Source organism: Salvelinus sp. IW2-2015, unplaced genomic scaffold, assembly GCF_002910315.2.
Source record: "Salvelinus sp. IW2-2015 unplaced genomic scaffold, ASM291031v2 Un_scaffold2318, whole genome shotgun sequence".
Taxonomy (NCBI): domain Eukaryota; kingdom Metazoa; phylum Chordata; class Actinopteri; order Salmoniformes; family Salmonidae; genus Salvelinus; species Salvelinus sp. IW2-2015.
Genome location: NW_019943644.1, coordinates 210,562 through 226,250, shown reverse-complemented (window position 1 = coordinate 226,250; position 15,689 = coordinate 210,562). Strand labels below are relative to the sequence as shown.

Below are 15,689 nucleotides of genomic sequence, written 5' to 3'. Positions count from 1 at the left end.
GGGTGGGGGCTGTGTGGGGGCTGGGATGTTCTGGGGGTGGCCAGTAGGGGGGGCTGGTACAGAGCAGCCTCAGAGAGCATGGCAGGAGAAGGGAACGCAGCATAGGCCGGAGGAGCCAGACCTGGGGAGAGGACAGAGAGCGAAGTTCAGAATCTCAGATACAGTAACATACAACTACACAGGAACATTGGATCCTTATCATAACCTCCATATTATTACACCATCATGCCTAAGCCTGCACTTCAAACATCACGCTGAACCATCACACAGCTCCCAGCAGCATACAACATCAATCAAATYTATMTATAAAGCCCTTTTTACATAAGCAGTTGTCCCCAAGTCCTTATACAGAAACCCAGCCTAAAACCCCAAAGAGCAAGCAACGCAGAAGCATGGTCGCTAGGAAAAACTCTAGTTTTCATATGATTGATAAGACTATGTTAGTCACATAAAAGCCTCAAGGTAGTATTCTACTCAGTTGCTCCAGTTCTGTCCTTGGTGTTACCCTAACCCTACAACATAAACACAGTGAGGGATGGAGGGAGGTAGTGCATTTACACACAAACAGGCTGTATGGGTCTGTTGCCACATTGACACAAAACACAGTCAGATGACCTTGTGGGCTGAGGGTGGGTTTGCAGGTACACTCCCCAAACCAATCTGGCAACTCAAGTGACCTTGTTGGGCTGAAGGCGCRGAGTGACCTTGTGGGGATGASCGTTCCCAGGTACACTCTGCTACCAACCTGGCAACCCYAGTGAGTGACTGCCATAAKTCCAGGTCAAGCCAGTGAGATTAGTTGTCAAACATGAGGTTGAATAAATGGAAAAAAAGTCAACAGCAAACAGAAACAGCCATTTGAGCAACTGCTCTCAAAGTGTGGCCATCAGAATTCACAACAGCCAATAGCCACACCAAGAGTGTGCACTGCCTTCTAGTGATATGATAAGCAGGAATCTAATCTCTATAGCAACAGGGCACAAATAGAACAAAGTACACTGGGATAGATAGACACACGCACTTTAACCATGTGTATGCAAACAAACCCTTCAGAGTTTTAATGGGTGTGTTACAACTAATATGGAGGGCATAATTACTACAGCTAACCCTGCCTGTGTAATATGTTCCCTGAACAAACCATTAAAAACGGCATTACCCTGACTGAAACATGTCCGTTTTAATAATGAACAAGCATTTCTGAAAGCTACTTCCACTGTCCTTGCTACATATTCTCCTGTTTACGTGATAAGTTCTGAAACATCAATGGGACATGCAGTGATTCAGCGAGGTCTATTATGGACTTACAGGGTAGTTTGCAGGGTGGAGGGGACAGGCCGCTGCGGTTGAGTGTTCCTCCCATCAGGACGAAGCTCATCTCCTCAGTAGAACACTGGAACACCTCCACATAGCGGTCCTTCATCATCTTCTTGTGGCACTTCTGGGCCACCATGAACGCCCTGTCAGCTGACCTCATCTGAATGAAGGCATCACCTGAGGGACGACCCTGGAGAGGAGAGGGAGGTTAGAGATGAGAATGATGCTCTGATGGAAGGGTTAGGGTGGGAACTTTGGTCGCAATATAGTGTAGAGCTGCTTCCGAATCCTCGGCTTGTACCCATCACTTCATCTACACTAAGTATTTAATATAAGACGGGTGAAAGTACCGTGGCGTGTGTGTGTACCAGTACCTGTTGGTTGAGCACCATATGAACTCCATGTGGTTTAATATCAATAGTGTGTTCTCCCATGAACTCCAGTATATCCTCTATAGCAGCGGTGTAGGGTAGACCTCGCAGACGGACACAGTCCCGCGTGCTGCCAGTTGCCAGGTAGGGGGGCGTGGCCAAGACCGGCATGGGGACCATGGAAGAGGGCAGCGTGGAGATCAGAGGGGTGGACATGTAACGGTTCAGGACCTAAGAGGGCAGAGGTCAAAAGGTCAGACGACAAAGTCGGCACTGACTTCATTAGWTTGCTGRGTTTCTCTGTGGTGTTGAGTCATGTTGACAGTCATTTACAAGAGGCTGTAATAGTCAAAGAAACAACTCTGGTGTCACAACATGAGCACCATCCTCCAGCAAACTGATTCATGGGGACCACATTCTATGCTGTGTCACGTATAGTTCTTCAACTTTAGTCATGTCTTACGCTATAAAGACAATAGTCATTGCACAACAAATTAAAATAAGAGAACTGGTTAAATATGGAGAAAGAGGTTCATCTCCAGTAGTCCTCCTTTCTAAAGAAATGATCTCAAGTGACAGGCAGTGCCTAGAACACTGTAGGACCTCAACTGTACTTTCAAACGCTCTATGCATCTCTACCTCAGTGACTGTCTACTAGAATGTAACTGTTGCACCTTGGCTGCAGTACAAGAGAATAGCTTGATGCATCTCTGATAGTAGTTTAAGTAGTAAAGAAACCCCATTGAGCCCCTAGATGCCYTACCTGTTGGACCTCACCTGCAGTACTTATGAACAGCTCTACATTCTACCTGTTGGACCTCAGCAGTGCGTCTGAACAGCTCTACCTCATAGTGACTGTCTACTACACCTATAAACAGTGACTGTGATGTGTTTTACCTGTTGGACCTCCGCTGCAGTGCTTCTGAACAGCTCAATGTATCTCTTGCCCAGGATCTGCTTGTGTTTCTTCAGGGCGTTCAGAGCGTACTCCTCACAGGAGAACAGGACGAAGGCGTCGCCTGTGGGCCGCCCGTCAGGGTACTTTACGAAGAGTAGGCCGTCGCTGGCGTCCGTCACGGGGCTGTCGGCCCCCAGGAAGGTCAACACGTCCTGGGGAGAGGCGGTGAAGGGAAGACCCCTCATCCTGATGATCACCTGGTTCTCCTTGGACAGGAACTGGGCCACCTCGTTGGACGTGCCTACAGTCACACAGAGGGAGAGGAAACATAGTTAACTATAAGTGAGAAGTAAGACCTTTAGCTAATTACTTGGTCCCTTTAACATGCAAATTATTGTTGCTTATTGTCACTAATAAATAAAATGATAGACCGCATTACATCACTTTAAAATACAAGAGTAGACATTAAAACAAGAGCAGTGAGTCAGAGTCTAGAGCAAACAGTATCTGCTGAAAGTCCAATGTCTTGACAGATATTATATTATTGATCTCCAGTCGACTGGCTAGAGTCCACAGACAGACACTAGTCTCCCCCCTGCTCTCTCTCCTGTATCAGCTCTGCTCTTTGTCTATTCACGCCCCCTTTGTATGGCCCTGAGCTGGGCCTTTCACTGGCCGCCGGGAGGATGAGGTGAGACACTGTGGGCCAGGGGTAAAGTTACCTTCCTCCAACTAGCCTCTGAGGGGTGAGGGTGAGGCTCACAAAGCACCCTTCATTCCCCCAGGATAAGCCAGACAACCGGAGCGGTACAGGGCGGAGGAACAGGGAGAGTCCATCTAGTCAAGGGAAGGGGAAAAAAAGTCTGAAATCTGACCTCCAGCGATCTTGAGGAATTCCTCTCCTGTGGCTTTGTATACCTGTGAGGATGAGAGGAGACTTTTATCAACTCCAAATGGCCTTTCATCTGACCAATGCAACATGCATTGTGCTACAGTTGGAAAGCATGACTGTTTTTTCCTCTGAAACAGTATTGGCTGCATAGCTGATGCTGTAACGGTATTGGATCCATTAGTGATGCAACAGCATTAGTATGGCTGTGTTAGATGTAGGGGCTGCTGTGTTATACGGATGCTGACCTCAATGTATCTGCTGCCCATGTGGTGTTTGTGTCTCTCCAGGGCCAGGTCTCTGTGCTCCTGGTTGATGAACCGAACCAGGGCTTCACCGTTCCTCCTGCCCTGGGCGTTCAGACAGAGGGCCACACCACCCCTAGAATTACACAGGGAGAGGTTGGAGGAAAGATCAGAACAATTTGACCCTCTATGGAGACGAAGCTGCATGTACAACTTCCTGTGGGTATTAGTCGCCAATTCTCAGTGGAACCATGGCTTAAATCACATGACGCACACACAGTCATGTTTTGGTAACATACTTGGCGATGTTGAGGCCCTTGAAGAAGCGGGAGATGTCCTGGTCAGAAGATTGCCATGGCAACCCCCTGGCTCTGATCACTGTCTCACTGTCCACTGGTTCAGTCTTACTGCTGCAGGGGACAAACCAGAGGGGCACAGTCAACATGGGGAACGGTGTTTAACGGTTACACACTAAACTCAATGCTGCATGAGACAGAGAGAAAGTAATGTTCAGAAACTCTTGAAGACAATGTAAATGGACTTGAATAGTACTTCTATATTGTTCAAAACCAAAGTGTTTCAGTAAGTTGTCTTCGTCAGAGAGAGACATGGTAAAAATGGGGACTTATGCAGTTTAACAGTCTACTTCACACTACTCTAACACGGCAACACACATGCCAGGGGTTGTCAGGGCAATGGGTATCAGACACCGTAGTGGGATTTGTGTGGTGCTATTGGATAGCCAGTTAAGMACTTAATGGKAAAGTTGGAGTGGTTTAATGACACGCTTGTGGTTTCCCTTGTTGCTGTAATCAATGCTATGAGCCTGGCTCTGAACATGGGAGGGACGGTTGGTTAGGCTTCAACTACAGTAAACACTAAACAACAGGTTTAGTATAGAGACGTGGCCAGACAACCTCATGGTTGAGGGAGGTAACATTAAGTCGATGCACTGAGAATATACATACCATGCTCCCGATTCAAGCTTGTACTTCACAGCTTCAAAGCATGAGAATTTGTGGTCTGCAAGAGATTCAAACACTAATTTACAATATGGATCAAACTTCTATCCACATTTACAATCAAAAGGACCATACTGATAAAAAATGACTTCACATTAGGCTTGACATTGGATCCGCCAACAGAAGCCAATCGACTTCACTTATATTCAGACTGAACAATACAACACATGTTGTTTTAAAGTGTTGCTCCACGCTGCCAAGTTGTTTCATGCTCAACAGGTTTGGCCTGCAACTTCAGCAGCATTCCTGTTAGCCACCTAGCGTAGAGAGATTGACAGGGCTGTGYGGTGGCCAGGTGGGACTGGCACAGACAGAGAGCAGGGGGAAATGCGATAGCAAAAGAGGAGAGAGATGTATAGACTTACTGTATGGCTCAGCCAGGATGTGCAGGGAGAGCTGGACCATACACCTCACCTCCTTCAGCCCCATCACCTGCTCTGACAGGGGAAGTTCTGGGATGCACACATCTACACACATGTAAGGATGTTTTAWRKYMRKWTTWWWWWAYMWAWWYGYAKKWRKAAAYMYRTSACTGAAATTACATTTCATCTGACTCCGACTTACATTCTAGGATAGAGGGCAGCGTTAGGTCCTGGACCTGTCCAGCATTGGGACAACATTTGTGAAACTCTTTCCTCACATCCACAAAGGAGTAGAAACACTCCGGCAGGACCAGGTTCTGAAACAGACACACAACAGGTAGGTCAGTCATTAGTCCATTCAACATTCACTGAATAGTAGCGTACTCTGTAGACAGACCTCATGAAAAGAAGGGATAATAGGAGTGATGCAATGAAGGAGGGAGCCAGGAATAGGTGGCATAAAGAGGTGACCAAAGAGGGGATGAGATAAAGCGGGGGGGAAAAGAGGACATGACGCAATCTATGGATGATTGTGTGGATAGCTAGCATTCCTGTGCAGAATATGACGTTACTGCTCAACACAAGCACAGGAGAAATACTGCTAACTGTGACCCAGGAATTACAACTTACACACGTGGCTAAAAGGTCAAATGTAAAGAACATACACAAACAAATACCAAAGACTCATTATCTGGACTGATTTATAGCATTGTGCCTACATCACCTGAACAAAGTCCAAGAGAATGATAAACATAATACCTTTTCCATATATATACACTCACACGACCGTTCAAAAGTTTGGGGTCACTTAGAAATGTCCGCGTTTTTGAAAGCACATTTTTTGTCCATTAAAATAACAAATTGATCAGAAATACAGTGTAGACATTGTTAACGTTGTAAATGACTATTGTAGCTGGAAATGGCTGTTTCTAAAACTAGACACTAATGCACTTGTCCTCTTGCTCAGTTGTGCACCGGGGCCTCCCACTTTTTCTATTCTGGTCTGTCAAGGGAGTAGTACACAGCGTTGTACGAGATCTTCAGTATATTCTTTTTCTGAGAAAGGAAGGCTATTCCATGCAAGAAACTGATGAGTTTTAGAAGAAAGTTATTTGTTTCTGGCCATTTGAGCCCGTCATCGAACCCACAAATGCTGATGCTCCAGATACTGAACTAGTCTAAAGAAGGCCAGTTTTATTGCTTCTTTAAAATCAGGACAACAGTTTTCAGCTGTGCCAACATAATTGCAAAAGGGTTTTCTAATGATCGAATTAGCCTTTTAAAATGATAAACTTGGACTAGCTAACACAACGTGCCATTGGAACACAGGAGTGATGGTTGCTGATAATGGGCCTCTGTACGCCTAAGAAGATATTCCTTTTTTTCTTCAGCCGTTTCCAGCTACAATAGTTATTTACAACATTAAAAATGTCTACACTGCATGTCTGATCAATTAGATTTTATTAGACAAAATTAAACGAAAAAGGCGCTTTTCTTTCAAAAACAAGGAAATTTAAGTGACTCCAAACTTTTGAACCGTAGTGTGTGTGTGCATGTATGTACATATGAAGTCAGAAGTTTACATACACCTTAGCCAAATACATTTACACTCAGTTTCACAATTTCTGACATTTAATCCTGGTAAAAATGTGCTGTATTAGGTCAGTTAGGATCACCACTTTATTTTAAGAACGTGAAATGTCAGAATAATTGTAGAGATGATTTAATTCAGCTTTTATTTCTTTCATCACATTCTCAGTGGGTCAGAAGTTTACATACACTCAATTAGTATTTGGTAGCATTGCTTTTAAATTGTTTAACTTGGGTCAAATGTTTTGAGTAGCCTTCCACAAGCTTCCCACAATAAGTTGTGAATTTTGGCCCATTCCTCCTGACAGAGCTGGTGTAACTGAGTCAGGTTTGTAGGATCCTTGCTCACACACGCTTTTTCAGTTCTGCCCAAAAAAATTCTATAGGATTGCGGTCAGGGCTTTGTGATGGCCACTCCAATACCTTGACTTTGTTGTCCTTAAGCCATTTTGCCAACTTTGGAAGTATGCTTGGGGTCATTGTCCATTTGGAAAAGCCATTTGCGACCAAGCTTAAACTTCCTGACTGATGTCTTGAGATGTTGCTTCAATATATCCACATAATTTTCCTTTCCTCATGATGCCATCTATTTTGTGAAGTGCACCAGTCCCTCCTGCAGCAAAGCATCCCCACAAAATGATGCTGCCACCCCCATGCTTCACAGTTGGGATGGTGTTCTTTGGCTTGCAAGCCTCTCCCTTTCTCCTCCAAACATAACGATGGTCATTATAGCCAAACAGTTCTATTTTTGTTTCATCAGACCAGAGGATATTTCTCCAAAAAGAATGATCTTTGTCCCCATGTGCAGTTGCAAACCGTAGTCTGTTTTATGGTGGTTTTGGAGCAGTGGCTTCTTCCTTGCTGAGCAGCCTTTCAGGTCAGGTCGATATAGGACTCGTTTTACTGTGGATATAGATACTTTTGTACCCGTTTCCTCCAGCATCTTCACAAGGTCCTTTGCTGTTGTTCTAGGATTGATTTGCACTTTTCGCACCAAAGTACGTTCATCTCTAGGAGACAGAACGCATCTCCTTCCTAAGCGCTATGACAGCTGCGTTGTCCCATGGTGTTTATACTTGCGTACTATTGTTTGTACAGATGAATGTGGTACCTTCAGGCATTTGGAAATTTCTCCCAAGGATGAACCAGACTTGAAGGTCTACAATTTCTTTTTCTGAGGTCTTGGCTGATTAATTTCCCCATGATGTCAAGCACAGAGGCACTAAGTTTGATGGTAGGCCTTGAAATACATCCACAAGTACACCTTCAATTTACTCAAATTATGTCAATTAGCCTATCAGAAGCTTCTAAAGCCATGACATAATTTTCTGAAATTTTCCAAGTTGTTTAAAGGCACAGTCAACTTACAATATGTAAACTTCTGACCCACTGGAATTGTGATAGTGAATTATAAGTGAAATAATCTGTCTTTAAACAATTGTTGTAAAAATTACTTGTGTCATGCACAAAGTAGATGTCCTAACTGACTTGCCAAAACTATAGTTTGTGGAGTGGTTGAAAAACGAGTTAATGACTTCAACCTTACCATATGTAAACTTCCGACTTCAACTGTATATGTGGTGGAAATTCCCCTAACTAGGTCAGTAAATAAGGGCAATTATATTTTCTATCAAAATTGCTACATTTTCCCTAAATGGTAGGTTAGAAGATCAAGGGTCACTCAATACCTTCTTGGAGGCCTCAGGGTGAAGGGCCTGTCGTATGACGAGGGGCCCGTCGACACACAGTGTGTAGGAGCTTCTGCCCAGAGCCTTCAACTCCGCTGAGACGGACTGCTGGAACTGTAGGGAGAGAATTGAGAAAGATACAAGAGGAGAGTTATTGTGAGAACAGACAATGAGTCACACACACACACAAAACTAAAGTATGACTTTATTTTGTTGGTTATCAGCCAAGTAGCTCCCTGTGGTCTTTTAGAGATCCAGTGTAAACCACTTGTGCCCAGCAGACAAACATGGCAGTGCCAATGTCACCTCTGAAAAACCACAGAGTAACACAGTACTGATTAATTATGCTCTGCTGCAGAAAACTACTAACTACAAAGGTTTTTATGCTTGGTTTGTTTTAAAATAATAGTGCTCAGGGAGTTCTCTCCCAGTGTTTCTAACCTTTAACACTGTAAATAAGCCAAGTCTTTAAGCCTACTGGTAGAAACAAGTTCCCTGAACAGGTAGGTTTGTGTTTTCTGGGGGAAGAACAGGTAGGGAGGTGTCCTGAGATGGACAGATGTGAATTGTTTTTTTCAGGTGTTTGCATAGCAAGGAAGCAGACAAGAGGGATTGTGGTGCTAATCAGCACCTGGAACAAGGAGGATTTCACTTAGCAGTTAGACCAACAGTCACAACCAGACAGGAAATGTGAAAACAACCAACCCCAGCCAGAGAAACCAGCCGCTGCTTCGCTTCCTATAAAACACTGTTCGCCAATCACTAGCCCCTATAAAAACACTTACCAAGCCCCACAGCAGGGACTCCCAAATAGGTCTGTGTTTAGTAATAATCATTGAATTTAATGTGGCCCATTACTAGTGTTGTGTAAACTTTACTGGTGTCTTTTAACAGTCAGACATAATACCTCACCATCACCTCAACCAACACACCTCTCCAATTTGCCAGTTAGTGCTGCCAATTGTATTTCTAGCTAGGCTGGCTTCCTTCTTTGAGGATATAGTTTTGGTATCCTGTCTATTGGGGGAGAGTGGGTTTCTTAGAAACCCTTGTTTCTAGGAAACCATACACAAAATGTATCATCTGACCAAATATTGAGAAAGAGGTCATAATTTTATTGAGTCTGAAGGAAGAAACCACATGGAAAAAGTGGTAAGCAAGTTAAGTCCCAAAAATATATATATTTTCACCAAGTCAAATTAATGTATTGTGTTAAGAGGTTTCATTATGCTTGTGTCTAAACCACAGTAGGTAATTTTAAGATTGTTCTATACATCAGTTGGGGTCTCTATAAGCTTCAATATGAGGTCCTAAACCCAGCACGGAAGCGTCTATAACAAATTTGGTTGAGTGTGGTGTACCGCAAGGCAGCTGGCTTAAGCCATTATTGTTTTCACTAATGATATTCCAGTGACCTTTAATAAAGCAAGTGTGTCTATGTACGCTGACGACGCAACAGTATATACGTCGGCTGCGACAGTAAAATAAATAACTGACACCCTTAACAGAGAGCTCCAGTCTATGAGCTCAAGTGTTTGTTAGGTGTTAAGCCTGTGTTAAGACAAAAAAGCTCATTTGATTGTGTTGAATTGTGTTTTGGAAATAAAGATGGGCATGGTTTTGAAAAAGGTAGTGGTAATACTTCGTTCAGTACAAAAATGTGTAGGTGGCTTAACATACCCTGTTCCGTGGCTCAATTTAAGTTGTGCCAAGAAATCACTTTTTGAACAAGTTGTGTTCTCAAAACTGTTTTTATGAATTCTGATACACAACATCCTGAAATATATGTAAATATCTTTGTTAGAAAACTAGATTTCCCTTGACGGACTGATACTGAAAGTAAAAAATGGCTCAATTTAGCCAACATCAAATAGGCAACACTTCTCGAATACTCTTTCCATTTCTAATAAACTATTTACCAATTCGTGGTTTGTTTAGCTACTACTTATCATGTTATCTATCCAGAAGATCTACTGGTCGTTAGTGACTAATTGTCAGTCAGTGAGGCTAATTTCACATGGCCACATACGACATCCAGCCTCCAGACAGTAGGAGTGTGTGTTGCATGTTAGAGCATTCTCCACACAGWGWGCCAGGAGATATATACATGACCTCTCAACAGCTGGCGACTCAACTACCCGAGAGAGGAGCCATGGGTGCTGTTCAGTAGGGCACACCGTAGGAAAATGATTTGCAACGGAAAGCTTAAATCTGTGTCCCCATTGGTCAAGTTCAAACAATACCTCCCAATTTCAAAATGTCTTCGCCCTACTGAACATGACCCCCCGCCTGGCTCTCACTAATCTACACGAGGAGATTTATTTAACTAGGCAAGTCAGTTAAGAACATTTTTTTTTTTTTTTTTTTTTTTACAATGGACAACACCCCGGACAACGCTGGGTCAATTATTCGCAGCCCTATGGGACTGCCAATCATGGCCGAATGTGATACAGCCTGGATTCTAACCAGGGACTGTAGTGACACCTCTTGCACTGAGATGCAGTGCCTTAGACTGCTGCGCCACCCGGGAGTTCAACTTGAGGGAAATAATTATGTTAATGAGGGGCTCTTATTTCAACTCACTTGCCATTACCCTCGTGGTGACCGGGACCAGGATGCTGGGTTATTGTTGGACAGGTCTGTCTTGCCACATGGAGCTGTGGGATCCCATGCCACTTCAGGGCCTGGTGCGCTACATTTCACCATGCTGTGATAACATCTGGGTTAGGGAAGGACTGATACACACAGGAAGCTCATTGGCTGAGATGGGCTGGTCAGATAGGGGCCTAAGACTACTGACTGGCTTTCTCTGAAAAGACTGGCTGCCAAGGATCCAGAGGTCAATGAGTCATCTGGGAGCCATGACAGGTGATACACTGTATGTCATAGGGGTATCAACAGATACTGTAATGTATCTGGTAACATCTATGGTATAGAACCCAGTCATTTAAGTAGTCCCATAGATAATAGGACAAATATTAGTCAAGGAAAGTCTCGACTGACACAGCTGAGTATGTGACAAAGAGAGGAACAGACCAAACAGGTTGTGGCGCTGTGGAATTCTAAATTATTCCTCTGTTTCGGTGGGTAGAGCATCATTCTCAGAAGCCATCGGATATTAAACATTCTTCTGTCACCTCAGACACTGACATGCAAATATCTATCACATTTGTTTAGTTACCAAGAACCATCTCCACAAACACGTACAAGCAGGAACAGACCAGGATGTGAAGGTAGTTGTGTTCAGCCTAATGCATGGTGGGTGAGGTGTGGTGTTTGTTAGCTCACGGCTGTTTTCACATCTATGCAGCCTCACCTTGCACAACCAGCAGCAGGATTAGGAATTGAAACAAATGGTTTCAAGGAACTAAGCGACACACCCTTTACTCTATCTTCTCTGCCAAACCAGCATACTATTAGAGCAAACATGTCCAACAGGACAGGCCTAACAAAGGAAACAGGTATTGATAAATATACCAACACTAGCAGCAAGGCTGTCAGAATAGGAAATGTCAACATGCAACAAATGAGAACGTGCATAGACAGTCACTGTAATATACCTGACCAGCCAAACCATTCATTGATTACCATTGGTTTCATGTTCCCCATTGGGAGGGTGGGTGGTTCTCTGCTGCACTGTGCCATGGGTGAGTATGAGGTAGGAGTTTAATCGTGAACCTGGCCCCATCTGTGTTTGCTCTGTGGTATAAGCTATAGCTAGTGTGTTTGCATGGTGTTGAGGCTGGACCCATGGAGAGGAGTAGAGCAGGGGTGGTGATGAGGCTCACGATAAGGGAGTAGAGAGTACCAGGCAGTACTCATGGCTAGGCCGGTTACAGTCACACCACTGTCCCAAACTTTAGTCATTTTATGACTGGACTGTGGAGATTAGATGTTTACAATCCTGGCTCTGTACAGGATCCTCTGGCTTGTTCTCTACAAGGCGCAATGCTGTTGGAGAGCGGGAAGGAAGAAGACCGAGGGAGTGTTTTATTGCCGCTGGCACTTTATCTTTCATTATCTGCTTCTGCTGTGCACCTGCCCCAGTGCCTTCACAACCTGGAACAGGGTGACGCTGCCCCATCTATGAGAGAGACTTAGCAGCACAGAGAGCTGACAAGCTTTGGTTCCGGGTCCCTGGAACAGAGCAAGTCCGAGCCTGTGTACTATCACTGCACTGATCTGAGGCTCTTCACACTCAATACTGGCCCCAATAAGCGAGGGCCTAAGACTGACTGGGGTTCAATAAGTCCAAACCCCAAGTGTCTTCAAGACAAACCCATTGATCTGAGAACAGTTAGAGAAACTACAACAGGATTCTGACTTTTTATTTTTATAAACTCAATCTTAGGGAGAGAAACTTGTTGATATGCTGAATGGAAGGCAGGCTACAAGCCCACAAGGAACAGTAGGTATTTAAAGCCCCCCCCCCCCAATGGAAAGGGTGCAGCCTAGTTCTAATCTCTATTGCCATTTTTCTCAGCCTGAATAAATCTTTCACCAAAGAAAACAAATCTGCGTCCTTGGCTTGGCTACTCTGGCCTTATGACATTGACAGGTCCACTGAGATATGGTCTCTGCTAGGTTAGTTAGCTATTCCTACCTACAACACCAAAGGCAGTCTCTCCTATGACTCACATTAGCTGAATGTCTCCATTCCTCCACTGACTGCCTGGCTTAAATCAATAGAGACAAATAAATAAACCAAACCTGACCAATGGCAAGAGAAAGTGACKTAGCAGACAGAGGTAAGCCAGTAAAAAATGGATTGTTCTGGTTAATCTTTAAAGGGTCCACAGACTCACAAAACAAATGAATTGGGACGGCTTGCWGGTATAGAAACWCACACTAGAGATGACTTCAGCAATCAGAAATCAGCAGTGAGAGAGCATCTTGCGGTATGGATCTACTCTAAATCTATATTGTGTCACAACAGCAAGAGCACTGTCAAACTCAGGGGCCTTATTGCAAAARGTTGTTGTTGAGGAAGGACTGGTCACTTCAACAAACCTGCTTGTTGCATAYGAGAGGACCACAGCATTGAGTCAGGCAGCGGCTCTAATCATAACCCTAAATCACAAGGAGAGCCTGGTAATATGGGGTTTTCAATTATTGAAATACTGCTGGGGGCAGGGATGGGATTTGGTGTAACTACCTACCTACAGAGTGCATAAAAATACTCTCAACACTGCAGGCAGACAGAGCGGTTGAGAAACACGTTTGGCAACATAAGCCCTTCTTTTGTCAAAACATACCAGGGGAGGTGGAACCTGAAAACACTTACATCCTGGTCATCATAAACAGGAACAGACTGCCTTATCTCACAACTACCTGGCCTGAGAAAACAGGTGCTGGGCTATGGCCAGGGGTCTCTGTCACTCCCCCACTTTCTCTCTCTCCGTCCTCTTTACCCAGGACGGGTATTTCTTTGCATTCCCAGGTAAACATTCAGTCATCCAGATGTCCCAGACTGATGCGAGCTGCTGACAAGACTAGACCTGCTTGCCTCCCCACCCCTACCTCAACCCCACGGCAGTCACTGCTTAGCCAAGCAAGCCTACTCAAACCAGCAACTACACTGAGCCGGTCCCAAATGACACCCTATTCTAATAGGGCTCTGGTCAAAAGTAGTGCACTATAGGGAATAGGGTACCATTTTGGATGCACCTACTCACGGCCTGTCAAAGAGTTTAATAGGCCAAACAGCAGCCAAACCAAGTGGAATCATTTGTAAAGGTCAGATACCTTTCAGGGGTTTCCATTTGTTGAGAAATCGACACACCTTGACATTTACCTAAAGCTTCATCATCAAGCTTGTTATGTTCTGTTATCTCCCTCCAGGTGGTTGGCGACAAAGACCATTTGAATGCTGTCAGTCTTATCATGCATGGATGTTTTTGCCAGTTAAAGTTCAGCCATTATCATATTAGAGATTCAATGCTTTGTTCAGCATCTTAAGCTTTTCTTTGGAGTCAGTTTTAAAATATTTAAGTCTGAGAATGCAGGAAAGCAAAGGACAAGACTCCAGATTTGAGTCTTAAATGTTTTAGGGCCTGAACAGGAATCTTCACCAGTAGCCTAATCAGTCTCACCTGTTGCAGAACTTTGTCCAGAGGTTCAGCCTTGTAGAGTTCGTCCACAGACAGTCCAGTCTCCTCTTTACTCTGGTCTGTCAACTCCAAAGAGTCGGGCTTCACAAGACGTCTCTGAAGTTTCCCAACCTGTGAACGGAATCGGTGTTTCACCACGGCATGTGCCACCCATTTTAGTTATAAACTACAGAGTACAGTTTGGTGAAAACGCAACTAATTTCCCAAGTCAGCACTAAACATGACKGGCCAATTTCATGAACTCAGACCATCAAACAAGCAGTTAATTGTCAACACACAGTTGCCAATGTCAAGGCGTTGACATATAACCAAAAAGGTATGCCTTCTTTCAACCTATATTTAAATTATTTCACTGAAGTTAAATCTGACAGGTGTAGGCTACACACCCATGAGCCTATCGGTTGGATTAGTTGAGGCCCATGCGCACTTTTAAAACTGTGACCCACAAATAATTACAGAACGCGTAKCTTTGTTGATTAATATGTCAGCTGTCAAGTTAAAACATGAATCCACTACTTAGACACAAAAACACTAAAAAAGTCAAGAAGAAACCTTTACAACGGGTGAGAAAGTCCGTACCTTTTTCTCATGTAGATCCACAATTTGCCACACCAAGAGAATTATTTCCCTCTCATCCGAACCCAGTTTACCCCCATTTGCACCAGCTGTTGCCCCAAAGAACACCACCAGAGTATCACTGTGCGAAGCCATCAGGGACCACAAGGGTAAAAACTACAATTAAAAGCAAAGATGAAATAAAAATAACACGAGGTCCACCTTTTTCCAGTGATAAGAGAAGCAAACAAAAGGTCTGGAAATTCAATTGAAGTCAAGTAAACGAATAGGGGGAAAGAAAGATTATTTTCAAGAGGACACGAAAGAGATTTCGACCAAAGACTCTACCTGATCAAGTACTTGAGCGTGTTCTATCCAGAGATACTGGTTTAACTGGTAAAGAAAATTGGAAAAAAATCCCTGTTTTCTTTCACGCGAACTCCATGACAAGCCCAGAATTTTTTTTTCTGCCTCGCTATTTTTTCTGAGTTACCTGTGTATGATTCAGCCACTTACTTCCAGTCAAGCTCCCAGGGGAGTTGGCCTATTGGCCGCTTGGCGAAGGTGAGGGCGGAACATAGCGCACCAAAACCTATGTAACCTAACTTGATTGGTTTAGCATGTTTGGCGGAAGTAGTAGCAAAT

The 15,689-nt window shown here is 44.0% G+C and overlaps 1 protein-coding gene across 1 annotated transcript in view; it reads right to left on the bottom strand.

The window, feature by feature from the left end:
• Positions 1–15,559, bottom strand: part of LOC112073616 (epithelial splicing regulatory protein 2) — a 16,581-nt gene extending 1,022 nt beyond the window's left edge. The window contains exons 1-14 of the mRNA XM_024140879.2: positions 15,393–15,559; positions 15,069–15,221; positions 14,472–14,600; positions 8,380–8,493; positions 5,304–5,418; positions 5,105–5,206; positions 4,686–4,740; positions 4,017–4,127; positions 3,721–3,853; positions 3,459–3,501; positions 2,583–2,884; positions 1,689–1,916; positions 1,306–1,504; positions 11–121 (exon numbers count right to left, since the gene is read on the bottom strand). Of these exons, the coding sequence (XP_023996647.1) occupies positions 11–121; positions 1,306–1,504; positions 1,689–1,916; positions 2,583–2,884; positions 3,459–3,501; positions 3,721–3,853; positions 4,017–4,127; positions 4,686–4,740; positions 5,105–5,206; positions 5,304–5,418; positions 8,380–8,493; positions 14,472–14,600; positions 15,069–15,200 (1,774 nt within the window). The 5' untranslated portion in view covers positions 15,201–15,221; positions 15,393–15,559. The remainder of the gene's footprint in view (positions 1–10; positions 122–1,305; positions 1,505–1,688; positions 1,917–2,582; positions 2,885–3,458; positions 3,502–3,720; positions 3,854–4,016; positions 4,128–4,685; positions 4,741–5,104; positions 5,207–5,303; positions 5,419–8,379; positions 8,494–14,471; positions 14,601–15,068; positions 15,222–15,392) is intronic.
• Positions 15,560–15,689: the final 130 nt, after the last annotated feature.